The sequence below is a fragment of the Coturnix japonica genome, chromosome 6 (genome assembly GCF_001577835.2).
Source record: "Coturnix japonica isolate 7356 chromosome 6, Coturnix japonica 2.1, whole genome shotgun sequence".
Classification (NCBI taxonomy): Eukaryota; Metazoa; Chordata; class Aves; order Galliformes; family Phasianidae; genus Coturnix; species Coturnix japonica.
In genome coordinates, this window is record NC_029521.1 from 17,641,555 (window position 1) to 17,655,528 (window position 13,974).

Here is a 13,974-nt window from a genome sequence, read left to right on the forward strand (position 1 = left end):
TGTTTTTGCACACTTCAGCTCAACTGATTTTATTTTTCATCATTACGTTTTCTTCCAAAAGTTTGGTTTTTGGGAGAAATTCTGATAAATTACTTCTTTTTTATTCATGCTTCTTGAGTGGGATTTTCTTATTCAGTATATTTTGCTGTTTTCTTTGGGTAATTAAACTTACAACAATTTACACAGTATTTCTGTGTAAAAGAGGCTTATGATGATTTTTCTTTCGTGCACAAAACACTCCAGGGTGGCAACACTTGGTTGCAGGTGAAGCTTCAGTGTAAGTGTAGAACAATTTGATCTGTCCACAAAGATCCATTAAATTTGATGTCTATACATAAGGAGCTCTGTTATTTTTTAAGAAGAATTGCCAGTGCTAAACCTGTAATTTTTCTCCAGGTTTAGTAAAATCGAAGGTTGTACTGTAAACATTTACTGTGCTATTTTTCTTAACCATGCCAACAATTACAGTGGAATTTGGTTTTGGTGGAAAATCTACTGAAACTGGAAAATAGTGTTGTATCTAGTTTTATATGTTTACTGTCAAGTTTTGTTAGTTGTGCTCACCAGATACGTGACTGTGGTGTTCTCATTCTCTTTTTTTCAGGACTATGTCCAGAGTGTTCTTACAAACTAAACTTTCATCACAGGTAATGAAGTATTTTGGAAATATGGGGGCTGAATTGTTAATAGATTCTGTTTTGGAGTACATATGAAGGCATTATCCTGTCACCAGTGAGAGTTAGGTACTTTTGTGCTAATAAAATTATGAAACTCAGCAGACAGGAGGAGTTCCCCAAAAAAGTTTCCTTGGGTTCCTTTCAGCCCCGTGGTTATTTTACTTTTCTGAAAGGTTTTGATGGCATGTTTAGATGTGTAAATCCCTGAAAGTTAATTAAGCTATTTTAAATGGTAGTTTATACTCAGTTTCCAGGTGTTGCTGTGTAAGTATATATTAAGAATGACAATTAAGCAACTGAGATTTGTTTATCTTGTTTCTCTTCTGAGCTAAAATAGTAAAACCACTTGAATGTAGTTAGGCATATTTTCTCTTTTTCAACTTCAAAGCAATACTTGACATAGAAATAATTTTCCTGACTTCTATGTGAGCAAACAGGAAAAAATGGTTTAGGTTCATACAGTAAGCCTGCATTTGTAATGTTGAAAAGAAAAATACCTGTGTTCCCGGTGTGTAGCGTGTTCTTAGCCTTGAGATTCTTCTACCTCAAATTTATTGCTACCTAGTATAAAGAAAAAAATTAAAAATCCATATTGCTTCTGTTTTTCTCTCTTCATACATACAACGTCACTCATTACATAAAAAACAATCAATATGAATGTGAATTTGGTACATTATATGATTATTTGCTTTATTTAATGCTTGACTGCCAATTCACTGTTTTTCTTGTCTTCAACATTGTCACATTAACAGCTTTAGTTATTCCTGTCCTTTATATTCAGCTGTGGGAGCTCTAATACTGTTACAGCAGTTTTCATTTTTATCTAATTTTTTAAAAATGTAAATAATGATAAGTTTCATAATGTAAGTTTCAGGATTTGACTGAAGTTAATATCTAAGATTTATTGTTGCTTGAAGTGTGCATATACTAAAGGAGATGTACCTTTTATTTATTTATTTTCTTTGAAGGAGGAAAGAGGTCAAAGCAAGCAAGAAAAGCAGCCCAGCCTTACGGAACTCTAAACAACCAAAAATTAAGAAGGCAAAATTGTCTCATTCAAAAAAAAAGAAGTCAAAAAAGAAGACACAGGGAGGTAAATTTAAATTTTAAACCTTGAATTTTGAAAACATTCTGGAAAAGTTGGTTTAATATTAATTTTACCATAGTTAGATAACATATGTAAATATGTAATTGTTTCCACACTGTAGAGCATAGGTCATCACAAAGGTAATTTTTTCTTTTATAATATAAGAAAAAAGATAAAATTCTTACATTATGTAGACAGGAAAAGCCCTGTGAAAAACATTCATTCTAACAATAAATTGTCCGAGTTTGAGGCATTTTATTAGATTGTACGTTGTCCAAGCATTGGAAGTTGTGTACCGTGAGCAGTTCTAAAGTATTGGGATTCCTTGAGACTTTGGAGTTGAAAGCCTTTTGGAAATGTAAGATAACCTTTTTGCACCACAGATCTTCGAGTAACTTATTTGAGCTCAAACAGATGACCTTTCAACTCATGAAAAAAAGTGTTTTTGCTTCAGTGTTTGCTTTCTTTTTTTGAATGTATGGTGTGTGTGTGGATGTGCAACATGTTGGTGTGTAATTTATTGTGATAGACGTATCCTTTGTAAACACTGTAAGATAAAAGATAAAACCAAGATAAGCTCACTGTTTTTTAAATGGTGTTTATTTCTAGATCAGGTTTCTTCAGAAGATTCAGATACCTCTGATAAAGGTAAAGTATTTGCATATCTGCTGAATCTTCTAATATTTGATAGGGTGGTAAGAAAACTGTTGAAAACAAGCAGAGAGATGGGTCAGTGTAATTACTTAGAACTCTTGGAAGAAATCTAATAGATTTTGAGAAAGAAATATTTTCAGTTTAAGCAAGAAGAAAATTCTGAGTGGATAATGGAATGAAAATAGTCATAAAAATGAGGGTCTATGCTGTTCCATGAAAGCGTAGAGGGTGCAACAATAGGTACATTGTACACAAATATGTGCTATGTAAAGAATGTATTTTTTTAATGTAATAACCACTACTATTCCTTTCAAGGAACACCGCAATTAAGTGTCCAACTCAAAATGTTAATAGGAGAGCACTGGGAGAAGACACCATGCCAAATAAATTCTAGGCTTTAGGCAGAGTCTTTCGCAGCTACTGCCATTTCTGTCTCAGAGACCCATTGCACATAGATGTGCTGAGTCTCAGTGACTCCATAGGCAGGGATTATCTTCCCTGTATCTCAGTAATTCCAGTCTCTAGTTTCTTGTAAGATAATAAAATAAATAAATAAATAAGCCTCATCTTATGGACATCCTAATTCTTGCTGCAGACTCTCTGGAAGGATCTGAGTGTTTCTGTAGATGCCCTGTTGTGTCATGTACTTTTGCCAGATGCAAGAAGACCCCAGAGCAGTTTTCTACTGACTCAAATCATGCCAAAATTCTGTATAGAAAGTCTTACTGAAAGATTTTAATTTATTTATATTTTTTAAGTAAACAGATTTCTAATAATGAGATTTTAATTTTCTTTTCAGTCCTTCTGTTTAGCTATATGGAACAGTTAGGCACTAATTGATAGTTTCCTGCAATTTCACTGATACATTACAGTTAATGAAAGTTGTTCTTCAAGTAGAAAGTAAAGTCATTGATTCATTTAACATCACAAGTTTCTATACTGTAATGCAAATATATTGTAATTCTGGGTTTGTGATTATGAACCTTTAATTTTATGGACAAAGTGCAGTGCAGCATTCTGACATGATTGTTGCTATGTTTGGGCAAAGTATCAGTTAATGATGTCTAAGAGTCATCTTGATGCTGTATTGAATAAGGTAGGCAATTGTTTTAGTTTTTATGTTTTGCAAAATGAAGTTTGTTATTTATTATCAGGGTTCCAATGAAATGTTTCTCCTAGCCAACAACTATTAAAAAAAGAAGTGATAAATTCTTTCAAAGTATATTAGTGAAGCACTCTGAATTTTTTTTAACAGATTCAGATAACAGCGATGCACAAGATGGTCCTTCAGATGCTGATTTTTGGAAAGGTCCTCTACAAGAATCAGATGAAAAATCACGGTTAGTTTGAACAACCAATGAGCTTTTGTCTTGTAAACCATATTGTGTCCATTCAGAACTGCAAAGGCAGAGACTTTTCCTGGGTGTTTTAATGATAGCCTGACATCTAAATTGCTTTAAATCTCCTATATATTGAGCCTAAGAATATTGTGGTTTTTGTTGTTTTGTTTGTTTTTTTTTTTTCAATTGGACATATATACAACACCAGGGGAGAAACCTTTTATCAGGCTACTACCTTACCATCTCTGTCTTGTCCTGTGCTTGCTGTCCTATTAACTAGTAAATCCTAACAGTCAACTCATTGCTGTTGCACAGAAAAAGAAATGTGAAGGGTATGGGAATGTAGCGAATAAGTAAAACTGATGTATACCAGGTACATATTCTAACCAGAAATCTGCTAAATTGTGTTATCTCCTAGGCAAAAATCAAAAGCAAAACTTTATTTGACATATTTCTATTTTTTTACAGGGAGGAAGAGTTTGATGAATATTTTCAAGACTTGTTTCTCTGAAACTTGAAATTGACGTGGGTTGATTTTGTTGTTGTTGTTGTGAATTGTCAAGATGAGAGTCTGCAGATTCAGTTGTAAGTAGGGACCAAAGACCTCTTCCCGACAGCATGCCTTTTCTGCAGTCACTCCATATGGACCATCTGGGTGAATTATCTTTGCAGAAGGCTTCGGGGCTGAAAGCTTTTTTTTTTTCCTTTTTTTTGTTTTTTTGGTTTTTTTTGTTGTGGTAGGTTTGTGTACTCATGCAATATGAGAAATGAACTCGAGAAATAAGAGCTAAAGTTATGTGACATGCTAACGTAAAAGGAGGATGAATGTAGAAAAATGAGAACGTAGTTTATTCTCAGTGCGCCACAGAAAATGGCTGTTCTTTATTCTATCCCAAATTTCAGTTACTGCCAGATTTTTTAAGGAGCATCTTAGATGATTCTATTATTAGTTTAAAAACATATACTTAAAAATATTTTATTTATAATTTATTGAACTGTAGTTAATAGCATTAAATGTATCAGTCATGTAGACTTTAATCTTAAGATATGAATCTGTGTGGTTTCAAATACTGTTAGAGAAATTCACTTTAGTCAAGCATGTATTTTGCTCGGACTTTCAGTAAACCATATCTGAAATGGCTCCGGTCTTCCTAAAAAAGTTACATTCGGTATGACCTTGGTTTAAATTTTAGTTATGATACGATGTGACTGTTAATTCCACTCGTTAATAAAAGTCAGAATCATCCTTGATGTTGTTGACATCTTTGATTTAATAAATAAATTATGTGGCTTGCTACTGGAGATGTACACGTGGCTTGTATGTTATCTGTGGTTTCTGATCTCCTTAGCATTGATTGAATGCTAATCCTTCTTTAAAGTGTAATCCTGAACATACAAGTAAAGAATGTATAGCGTTTGAGGAACGTACTGGATTCATCTTCATTTTCAAAGTTAGCGCAACACAAAACATCCCTTACGGTTTGTTTCTAAAGAAATATTCTGCATGTGAATAAGTACGGCAGACATGATGAAAATTACTTTGGATATAAACAACAAACTTTTTTTAAATTAAGTGTTCATGTAAAACAAGCTGAGGAAAGTTAATGTTGTAGAAAATATATCTTTGTGAGTGCTTTCTACTGTAGATATCTTTATAGAAATTATTTATAAGTGTTTTTTTGGACAGTGTTACAACAGAGATGGTTGCAGTGTAAATATGAATATGTTACATGCGCTCTGTGTGTAGAGAGCTCTATTTACAAGTATTTCTTACCATAATTACATTTTAAACAGTTTGTACTTACATAATAGATGACAGTACAAGGACATATTTAGGGTGTCCTTGAGCAACAAATAAATGTAGCCTTGCATGAAGGCTTATTTAGGTAAGAAGGTGGATTTAAAGGTTAATTCTCTGTCATCTTGCAAGCTTGGTTGAGATCCAAATCCAATCTGCAGCAATCTGCTTATATGTATGCAACTTGCCCAAGAGGGCTTTTGTTGAATGTGTTGCTACATTTGTTGCTGCAAGTATTGTATATGAAGTGTGAGTTCTGGGTGAACTAGCTCTGCTTTCAGTCTTCAAAATATGTTTATAAAATGGTACAGAATACATATTAAATACATCATTTAATACAGTATGAATAAAGTTACATGATGAAACAACTTTGGAATAGCTTTCTTTTGTATCTACATTTAATACAGAAAATAATACATGATATTCAGTTTTATGTCTTAACCAAGTTTGCATAAAATACTTGGCCCATTTGTAAATAAGGATGTAATAAGTGGGAAACTGTGTGGATACCTTTTCATTTTGAGTGATAGCTGTACAGAGTATCCATCTTTACAGCATTCTTAGAAATGTATATAGTATGACAAATCTTTCAGTCCTCCTTTCTCTTAATGCTGAGGGCTTTTCAGAGGAAAAAATTGAGTGTGTGATTCTGCTTTGTTTAATGTGGGGAGCAAAGCATTAGGATTGGGTCTCCCTGTAAAACCTGCATGTTACAGGAGTCATCTATGACCTCCAGATTCTCTTAGGTTTGGAATTGGTTCCACTGAATGCTCACATACATGTGTGATATAGTAGCCGTCTTCCTTCACCTGCAGAGGAGGTGGCTTCATGGGACCTGAATAGAAGGAATGGAGCAATCTCTGTCATGCTTTAGCAGCCAATGGTTTTTATAGGAAGACTGTTGTTTATGAAGGGCTAATTTGTGTACAGCCTGTCTGGTTGTAAAAATGTGAATTTTAACGTGTTCTACTTGTGCTATTCTCTGCCTCCCCGGACTGAATTTGTGCCTTTCACTGGTTTTCAGATACTGTAATAGTCTGTTCATTTCACTGTATTTTAAAGAAGGTGTGTTGGGAGTACCTAAACTTTTTAAATGCATTATAATGTGGAACCTTCTGTAGATGTAGCTACATAGATACACGATGTTTGTAGTGCATCTTTTTAGATTCTTAAGAAGTACTCAGTTTGAGAACTGTGGGCAGAGGCATGGTGGGTGCAGGAGTGGCTTCTCCATCAATGGCTGCAATTTGCAGATTTATGCACGGTAATTTTGAAAAAGACATCTGTGCATCATGGGCCTGCTTTTTATAGATGCAAGATAGGGTATTGTGTTTAGCTCTCCTGAAGTGATGAAATATTTGCTCCAAAACTGTATTTAGTACAAAGTATGATGGAAGAGGGCAGAATTCCAGATTAAGGAAATGCACATAATATAAAAACCTAAATATACAAGTTATTAAAATAGATAACTTTTTTTGATTGAGTCATACATGTTAGATTGCATTCAGTAATTTCGTATAAGATCTATCAAAATTATTTATATTTTTTTCTGGACAGTGTGCAGAAGTTACTTATTTTAATAAAGGTACTGTATGTAAATTGAGTGACATGAAAAAATTCTAGAGTGCACATTTATGTATTTTGCACCATTGCTTATTTTGTCTTCTGTCTTTTGATTTTTCAGTTTTTAATTATAACTGTTTCTTTATTCCAGTAAAAATTATTTCCAACAAATGTCAAGTGTTTAAGAGGATTGTTAAGAGATTGATCTAGACTATTCTATGCAAAGCAGAAATCCACTGTGCTCCTTGAAGTTCTTTCTAGATGTCTTTTCTGTAGCAGAAACAGTGTCTTTGAGACAAAGAATTACAAAATTATACATGTTTTGGATTTTCCATCCTCTCCACTTCCACCACCTCCAGCTGCATTTTCAGCTAAAAAACAGAGAAGAAAAGTAAAGTGAGTACATTCTGTTACCTTCAGTTGCTTTAATTTCTTTCTTTAAAAGCATTGTTTTTGTGATAAGGATATTATGCGTGTTTGACTTTTTGAAAATGGAACATGTTTTCACTACTTGTTTGGGAAAATGGAGTATGCAGCAACTATACATGTTATATATACCTATACATATATGATGTAGCAATTGATACCAACATTTCTCAATGGACCCAACACACTGAACCACTCTTACTGGAAAGTTTCAGTACTTTATGTAAGTCTGTCCCACACATACAAAACTGGGGTATGCAAACCACGCTAAAGAAAAAAAAAAGTCTTGAATTAATATCATTTTGGAAACTATTTTTGAAGGAGATGATACAAAAGCTTTAATTTGACCTAGTTTTATAAACTCTTATCCAACCCTACATGAATCCCTTGGTAACAACCAATGAAGACAGAGAGACTGTTTTTTAATATCTATAGCTACTGATTCTGTTAATGTCTCTCTCAAATGATTCCACAGATGTTTATTGATTATATTTAAGGTTGTTTCAATGTAATAAATTGCGTTTCCAGATTCATTTAAGGTAAGATACCAATATTAGAATTAAAACTTACATTTGAAAGCTGTGGATCACCATGTTACTTAGGTCATTTTCGACCCTTTCCACCTGCATTGAAACATGTCACATAATCAGTGTCCTACCCTCTGTAATTTGTGGATATAATCAACACTACGTTACTAAATATGTATTTCATTTTCATAGTTCAATACTGTATTCTGCTTTCTGTTCTGAACTTTCCACTGTAGTGGTTCAGCAAATATGTTTATTTTGTTTTCTGCCGACAGAATGGCTCGGAATAGCCAGGTCAGTGTGATCTAGAGATGACCGTGGTTCAGCATGCATCATATTACTGTTTGTATGAACTGTCTCTTTTAACAAAGGCATATATTTACATGGCCTCGATTTTGACAGCGTCAGATCTGTTCTTCACAAATATTCATGGTCTCATTCCAGTGCACATTTAAAAAGAGATAAAATAATTCACTTACACTTTTTTGATGCCAATTATGATAAGCAAAGAAGTCCAGATCCTTAGCTCCTGAAAATCAGTCTGTCCATGTTAGCCTATGTGAGGTGCCTTGAGGGACAGTACTTGTTTCTCTCAATTAGTGATGTAACGGACTCCAGAACACTAATGATGTGAGATAGTCTTAACTTCAAGTGGAAGTAGTGGGAGTATAAGTCCTAAATTTGTAAATCATTATTTTATTTTTAGCTCAGAAGAACCTTATGCTTAAGGGCATAGGATAAGATTTCGATAACTATTCCCTTTGCCAAAAATGCAAATATGTAAAAGGGAGTTTCTATGCAGGTCCTGGGGTTATTTGGTTTTTGTTGGCACGTCTGCAAAACTCAGATGCTTCTGTTTCAGAGTTCTTATTCAGAACCAGATAGTTCTTGAGCAGATGAGGAGATTTATTGGCCAAAAAAAAGTGTATTTTAAAATAAATCTGGAGGAGAATGGGGTGGGCCTAACACCCATGAAACTGTAGGTGGTGCAACAATGTTTGAATTTTAGCCTAGTAGCACTTATTTCATGAGCTAATTATTTTCCAGATTTACTTCAGATTCTGACAGTAACTTGATATATAGCCTTGAATAAACTCTCTTTTAATGTGAAATCTGGAGAATACTCACCTATTTCCCACAGACACTGATTAACAAATAAATTATTGTGTACTGTTTTATATCTTAAAGATGCAAAATACACTATTAGAATAAACTAACTTTTTTTCTTTAAACTAGCTGACAATAAATCACTGTCTAAAAATCACATTTTTCTTTTAATCTCTGAGTCTTTTCATTTCAGCTGATTAGCAGAGCTGATATTTCAAAAAGTAACTAATTTCACTCTTACATTTGAGTTACGCTTGAGGTTTTCAACTTATCTAAAACTCAGATTGCCATTTGAGTCATCATGTGCAAAACCTTTCAATTTAGGCCTTAGGAAGATTAGTGCTAGATTTGTACTATGAGAGAACATATTTTAGCCAAGAAGCCGATGATAGGAAACTAAAGCCAGAAGCTTTATCTCAAATTTGGAAGAGTAGTGGGGCTTTTGTTATTCCAAATGCACACTCCATCCTCATCTCCTACCCTTATATTTTATTTTCAACTTAAACGAAGCACCAGAATACATTTGAGGCTGATACCATGCAAAATTCTGATACAACTCATATTTCAGGTGATTGTAACATTCACAGATAAATAGAGATGGTTGATTATGTTCAGTTTTTGTCTTAAGACAAAATAAATTTTACATTCACTTCACTTCTGCGGTGGTCGTGTTTTCTGTAATTGTACAGCTTAAAAATAAGGTCGGAGTATTGGATTTGTGTAATTTTGAAAGGGTATTCCTCTTCCAACTAAAGACAAAGCTATTTAGGCTAATAACTCAAATACTGTTAGTGTAAAGAGTATTGTAAAGTTGTATGTAGGAATTACAGAGAGAAGAACTACCTATATGAATGTATGAATGAAAAAATGAGAAGTTATTTAACCTTTTTTGGCAGCTGCTTCTTCTTCCTTTTTCTTTTGCTCCTCAATAATTTTCATCTTCTCTTCATATTCATCAGCTCTTGTTTTCCATTCAACCCTGTTGTTCTGAAGACCATCGAACATGGGTGTAATTTCCTTGTGAAATCTTGAGAATTCCTATGCAAGCAATTGAATTTAATGAATTAGAAATATAAAAATACTGCTGATTTGTAAAGTATGAATTTCTTGAAATGCTGCTTTGCGGAGAAAGCATTTGGTTTATTTTTTCTATTAAAAGTAATTATTTCTGTTTGTATGCTGGATGAATTTTGATAGTTTGTGGTTTTGACTTGTTTGTTTTGCAGCTACTTGTTCCATTTCTGCTAGTTGGTTTTCTATAGAGTTGAAAAGAAGTTTTGAAATAATGCCACTATCTGCCAGTGCCTGTTTACGAGCATGTATTTGGTGAAGCAGTGGTGGTATATGATTGAAAAGATTGTGTTTGGGATAATAATGCCATGTTGTACACATAGTGTTAGAATAGATCTGAATTTCATGCTGTACATTTTAGTATCTTCCCTAATGTCACATTTGAAAGTCCGGTTCATATTATAAAATTATAACTTTGATACCTATATTTCCTGATATATTTATCAATATCCGGATAGAGAAATTCTAGTATTTTGTAGTATATTCCAGGCAGATTAGGATGTACCTAAAGATGCTGAAATACTGCACGACACTTTTCAGTTTGAGGTAATGTTAAAAGCTGAATGGAGATTAAGAAAATTGACATTCAAGTCAATTCCAGAAAATACACAATGACTGTCCTTACAGAACATTGCAAATTTTCTGCTCCTTTAAGTGTGCCATTAACTGATCTCTGTAGCCATCTACATGTCACATATTTATATTAAATGGGACCTTAAAGAACCAAAGTGGGCTTCCTAATTCAGTCTTTCAAGGAAGGTAGTAACAATAACTTAGTGCCCTCAAGTTACATTGAGATTGGTAACCATGCCTTGAATTTGCTTTGTGAAAGCAATTCTAAATCTAAAAGACTGAAAAAAATGTGGTGGTAATGATAGCAGTCTACCCAATAAATAATAATCATGCAACTGTTTAAAATTTTTTAGCGCAACTGTTGGTCATTAGTTGTTCCATTAGAACTACTTCAGTGGGAAAACAAACAAAAATGTTCTTACCTTGTACACAAATGTGCACACAAAGTCGATGAAACCCACTTGAAGCTTAGGGAGTTCATCACCTTTGTTTCTGTCCATCATGGGCTAGAACAGAATAGCAGTAATTTAGATTATGCAGAGATCATGTTTTTGGTTATAATGAACTAATAATCATTGTGGACCATTATCTACTCAGTATTTGAATAACTGACAATATTGCTTAACACGGTTGAATTATTTTGTGCTTACAATTGGTTGTTGCTGTAGTACAGTTCGTTCCAGGTCACCTTGCTCCCAAAATTCATTTGCAACCATGAGGGCAACCTGAAAATCATAATTCAAAGGAAATGTAAGCCACAAGCAGTAAATCTGAATGAATAAATAAACAAAGAAAGACTAGAACAAGGCTTTTCTTGTTACACTAGAAAAATAATAACAACAGAAACACAAAGGTTGATTTTGAGAAAGGCACTTGGGCGCAAATATTTGTATATTTATCAAATTATAATAAATAATGTGGGGTTTTTGGTTGTCTGTTTTTTCATGACATCAGGCACAATTGGGCAAAGGCAGGATTATCTGTTTGGAAAGTACTTACCTTACTTTGCACCTCCCAAGGCTTGGTTATAGCAGACAAGTCACATCCAGTCATCATCATAGCCCTTTGAAAGCAAAGGGTAAAAATAATTAAAATGTTGAAGGGAAAAAAAAAAAAAAAAAAGCATCAGCAGCAACAAAAAAGAGCCACCCACAAAGGATCCGTGTTTTAAGCTACTTGGATACACAAGATGCAGTTAGATGCACCTTTTGAGAATACTTATTTAAAATCATGGTTATGTTCATCATTAGATGATAACAACAAATCTCAACTTGCATATTGAGATGACCAAATACTTTTGAGATCTGTTTGTCTTTACTGATTGAATAAATAGCAAAATATTAACCACCTACATGATGACTTCTTTTTTGGTTGGGTCAATAGATATATATTTAATTGCCTCCTCTTCTGTTTCCATTTTTTCAATTGCATCCACAATCTTTTGAAACATAGTCCTTTTCCTGTGAAAACATACAGATAACCCATTTATTAGTAAATAAAGATCCTACATGATAAATAAAACAGAAAATAAATCCCGTATTTCTCATTAATGTTGCATCATAGTCATAATAGTCTCAAAGTGACACCTTCTTCCCCTTGAACACCAAGTTTCCAGTTAAGCCTACACATTTATATTTTGCTGTATACCTCTGATGTATGAAGCACTATTTCAGAGTTTCTGACAAAGATCCAAATAACAAATTTCCTGACTGCATATTGAACTGTTTGAAGTGACAGTAATGTTTCTTTAGTATTACGTTTTCCTTCATAATATTCCTTCCAGTAATGTAATTAATTAGGAAAAGAGAAGCAAATACTAACATTTGTGCCCTCAAATATCCTAAAAAATCCATGAAACCTGACTGAGAAGTACTCTGAAAAAATCTGTCTTACTGCTGATTAAGGAATCTTTTAATTTGCATTTTAAATGAAAGAAATAATGGGGTTAGTTTTCATTGGAATTTAGTAATGGCCACTGAACTTCTAACTGAATTGTTTCCTGTCTCTTAGCTTTAAATCATCCCATTCATGAGACATCTGGACCAACCAAGAAACAAACAAAAAGCAGTCTGAATGATCTCTATAAAAACACATTATGTTAATAAGAAGATGGATATTTTTTTCTTTCAGGTCTTCAGCATGTTTAGCCCTGAGATCAGTTGATGTCTGTTTTTAACCCAGAATCTCAATTTCTTTTTTGTAAGCATGTTCCTGTTTAATACGAATAATTGCAGTATGGTACACTAAATATCACACATGCACACAACTTTATCATTAGGCTACAGAATTTACTCTTCTGAAATATATTTGCTATAACTTAATGCATGTTTGAATTACCTACTAAATGTATACAAAGTATTACAAACAGTTTGAAATTCGAAAGCTTATAATGAAAATAAGAATATCTTGGGTTGTCTTTAAAAGAAATTAAACTTATTAAAAGCAATTTAAAATACAGTTCTGTTCTCTGCATATAACAAGCAAAAACTACAGCTGTAAACAGTATAGAACTGACATTTTTTCAGTAGGAAGTTACACAGAATTTAGTACTTACTTGAAATACAAAGCCAAGTCAGTTGCTATTATTGCAACTTCAAATAAGTGTAGAACGGTTTCAAACTGGCGCTTATTTAGGTTCTGGAAGATGTTTAAACTCTGCAAGATGGAAAGTTTACGAATTCAATTCCTCTTATAAAACTGTCTTTGGTTTGTACTCTATAGGCAGCCCCATAGGACTGTATATCAAAATTGTATGTATGGTCAGCTATATGCTCTAAATCAAAATAATGCTACAAATGAAAAGTTCTTCAAAGGTAGCCCTCATTCAAAAGTAGTTCTTAAGCTTTTAAATATCATTATTTCTGTCAGTTGCAGATGCAGAAATGTCTGAGACTGAGATACCAATAAGCACATCCTGGTGTATATTTTTCACAACCACGTCATTTATACTAACCAAATCTTAACCACGTTTTAAGAGGAAAGATGGAAAAGTGAAAAATGCTTTTGGAAAAAGAAAAGTGGGATCAGCTGGCAAAGAAACTGGGAGAGAACTAAAAGGAGTCACATTGGGACTGCATAGAATCATTAAGATTGGATGGGATCAGAAACAGTGGCTAAATACTGTATAGGGAGATCCAAACTGCTGCCTCCA

General features: G+C 33.5%; 2 protein-coding genes across 2 annotated transcripts in view; one reads left to right on the plus strand and one right to left on the minus strand.

Moving 5' to 3' along the window:
* Positions 1–5,066, plus strand: part of LOC107316061 (protein FRA10AC1) — a 22,268-nt gene extending 17,202 nt beyond the window's left edge. Inside the window, exons 10-14 of the mRNA XM_015867155.2 lie at positions 605–647; positions 1,646–1,770; positions 2,374–2,412; positions 3,674–3,758; positions 4,227–5,066. Of these exons, the coding sequence (XP_015722641.1) occupies positions 605–647; positions 1,646–1,770; positions 2,374–2,412; positions 3,674–3,758; positions 4,227–4,269 (335 nt within the window). The 3' untranslated portion in view covers positions 4,270–5,066. The remainder of the gene's footprint in view (positions 1–604; positions 648–1,645; positions 1,771–2,373; positions 2,413–3,673; positions 3,759–4,226) is intronic.
* Positions 4,482–13,974, minus strand: part of PDE6C (phosphodiesterase 6C) — a 27,198-nt gene continuing 17,705 nt past the window's right edge. Inside the window, exons 16-22 of the mRNA XM_015867156.2 lie at positions 13,378–13,478; positions 12,176–12,283; positions 11,823–11,886; positions 11,474–11,548; positions 11,246–11,329; positions 10,064–10,217; positions 4,482–7,490 (exon numbers count right to left, since the gene is read on the minus strand). Of these exons, the coding sequence (XP_015722642.1) occupies positions 7,423–7,490; positions 10,064–10,217; positions 11,246–11,329; positions 11,474–11,548; positions 11,823–11,886; positions 12,176–12,283; positions 13,378–13,478 (654 nt within the window). The 3' untranslated portion in view covers positions 4,482–7,422. The remainder of the gene's footprint in view (positions 7,491–10,063; positions 10,218–11,245; positions 11,330–11,473; positions 11,549–11,822; positions 11,887–12,175; positions 12,284–13,377; positions 13,479–13,974) is intronic.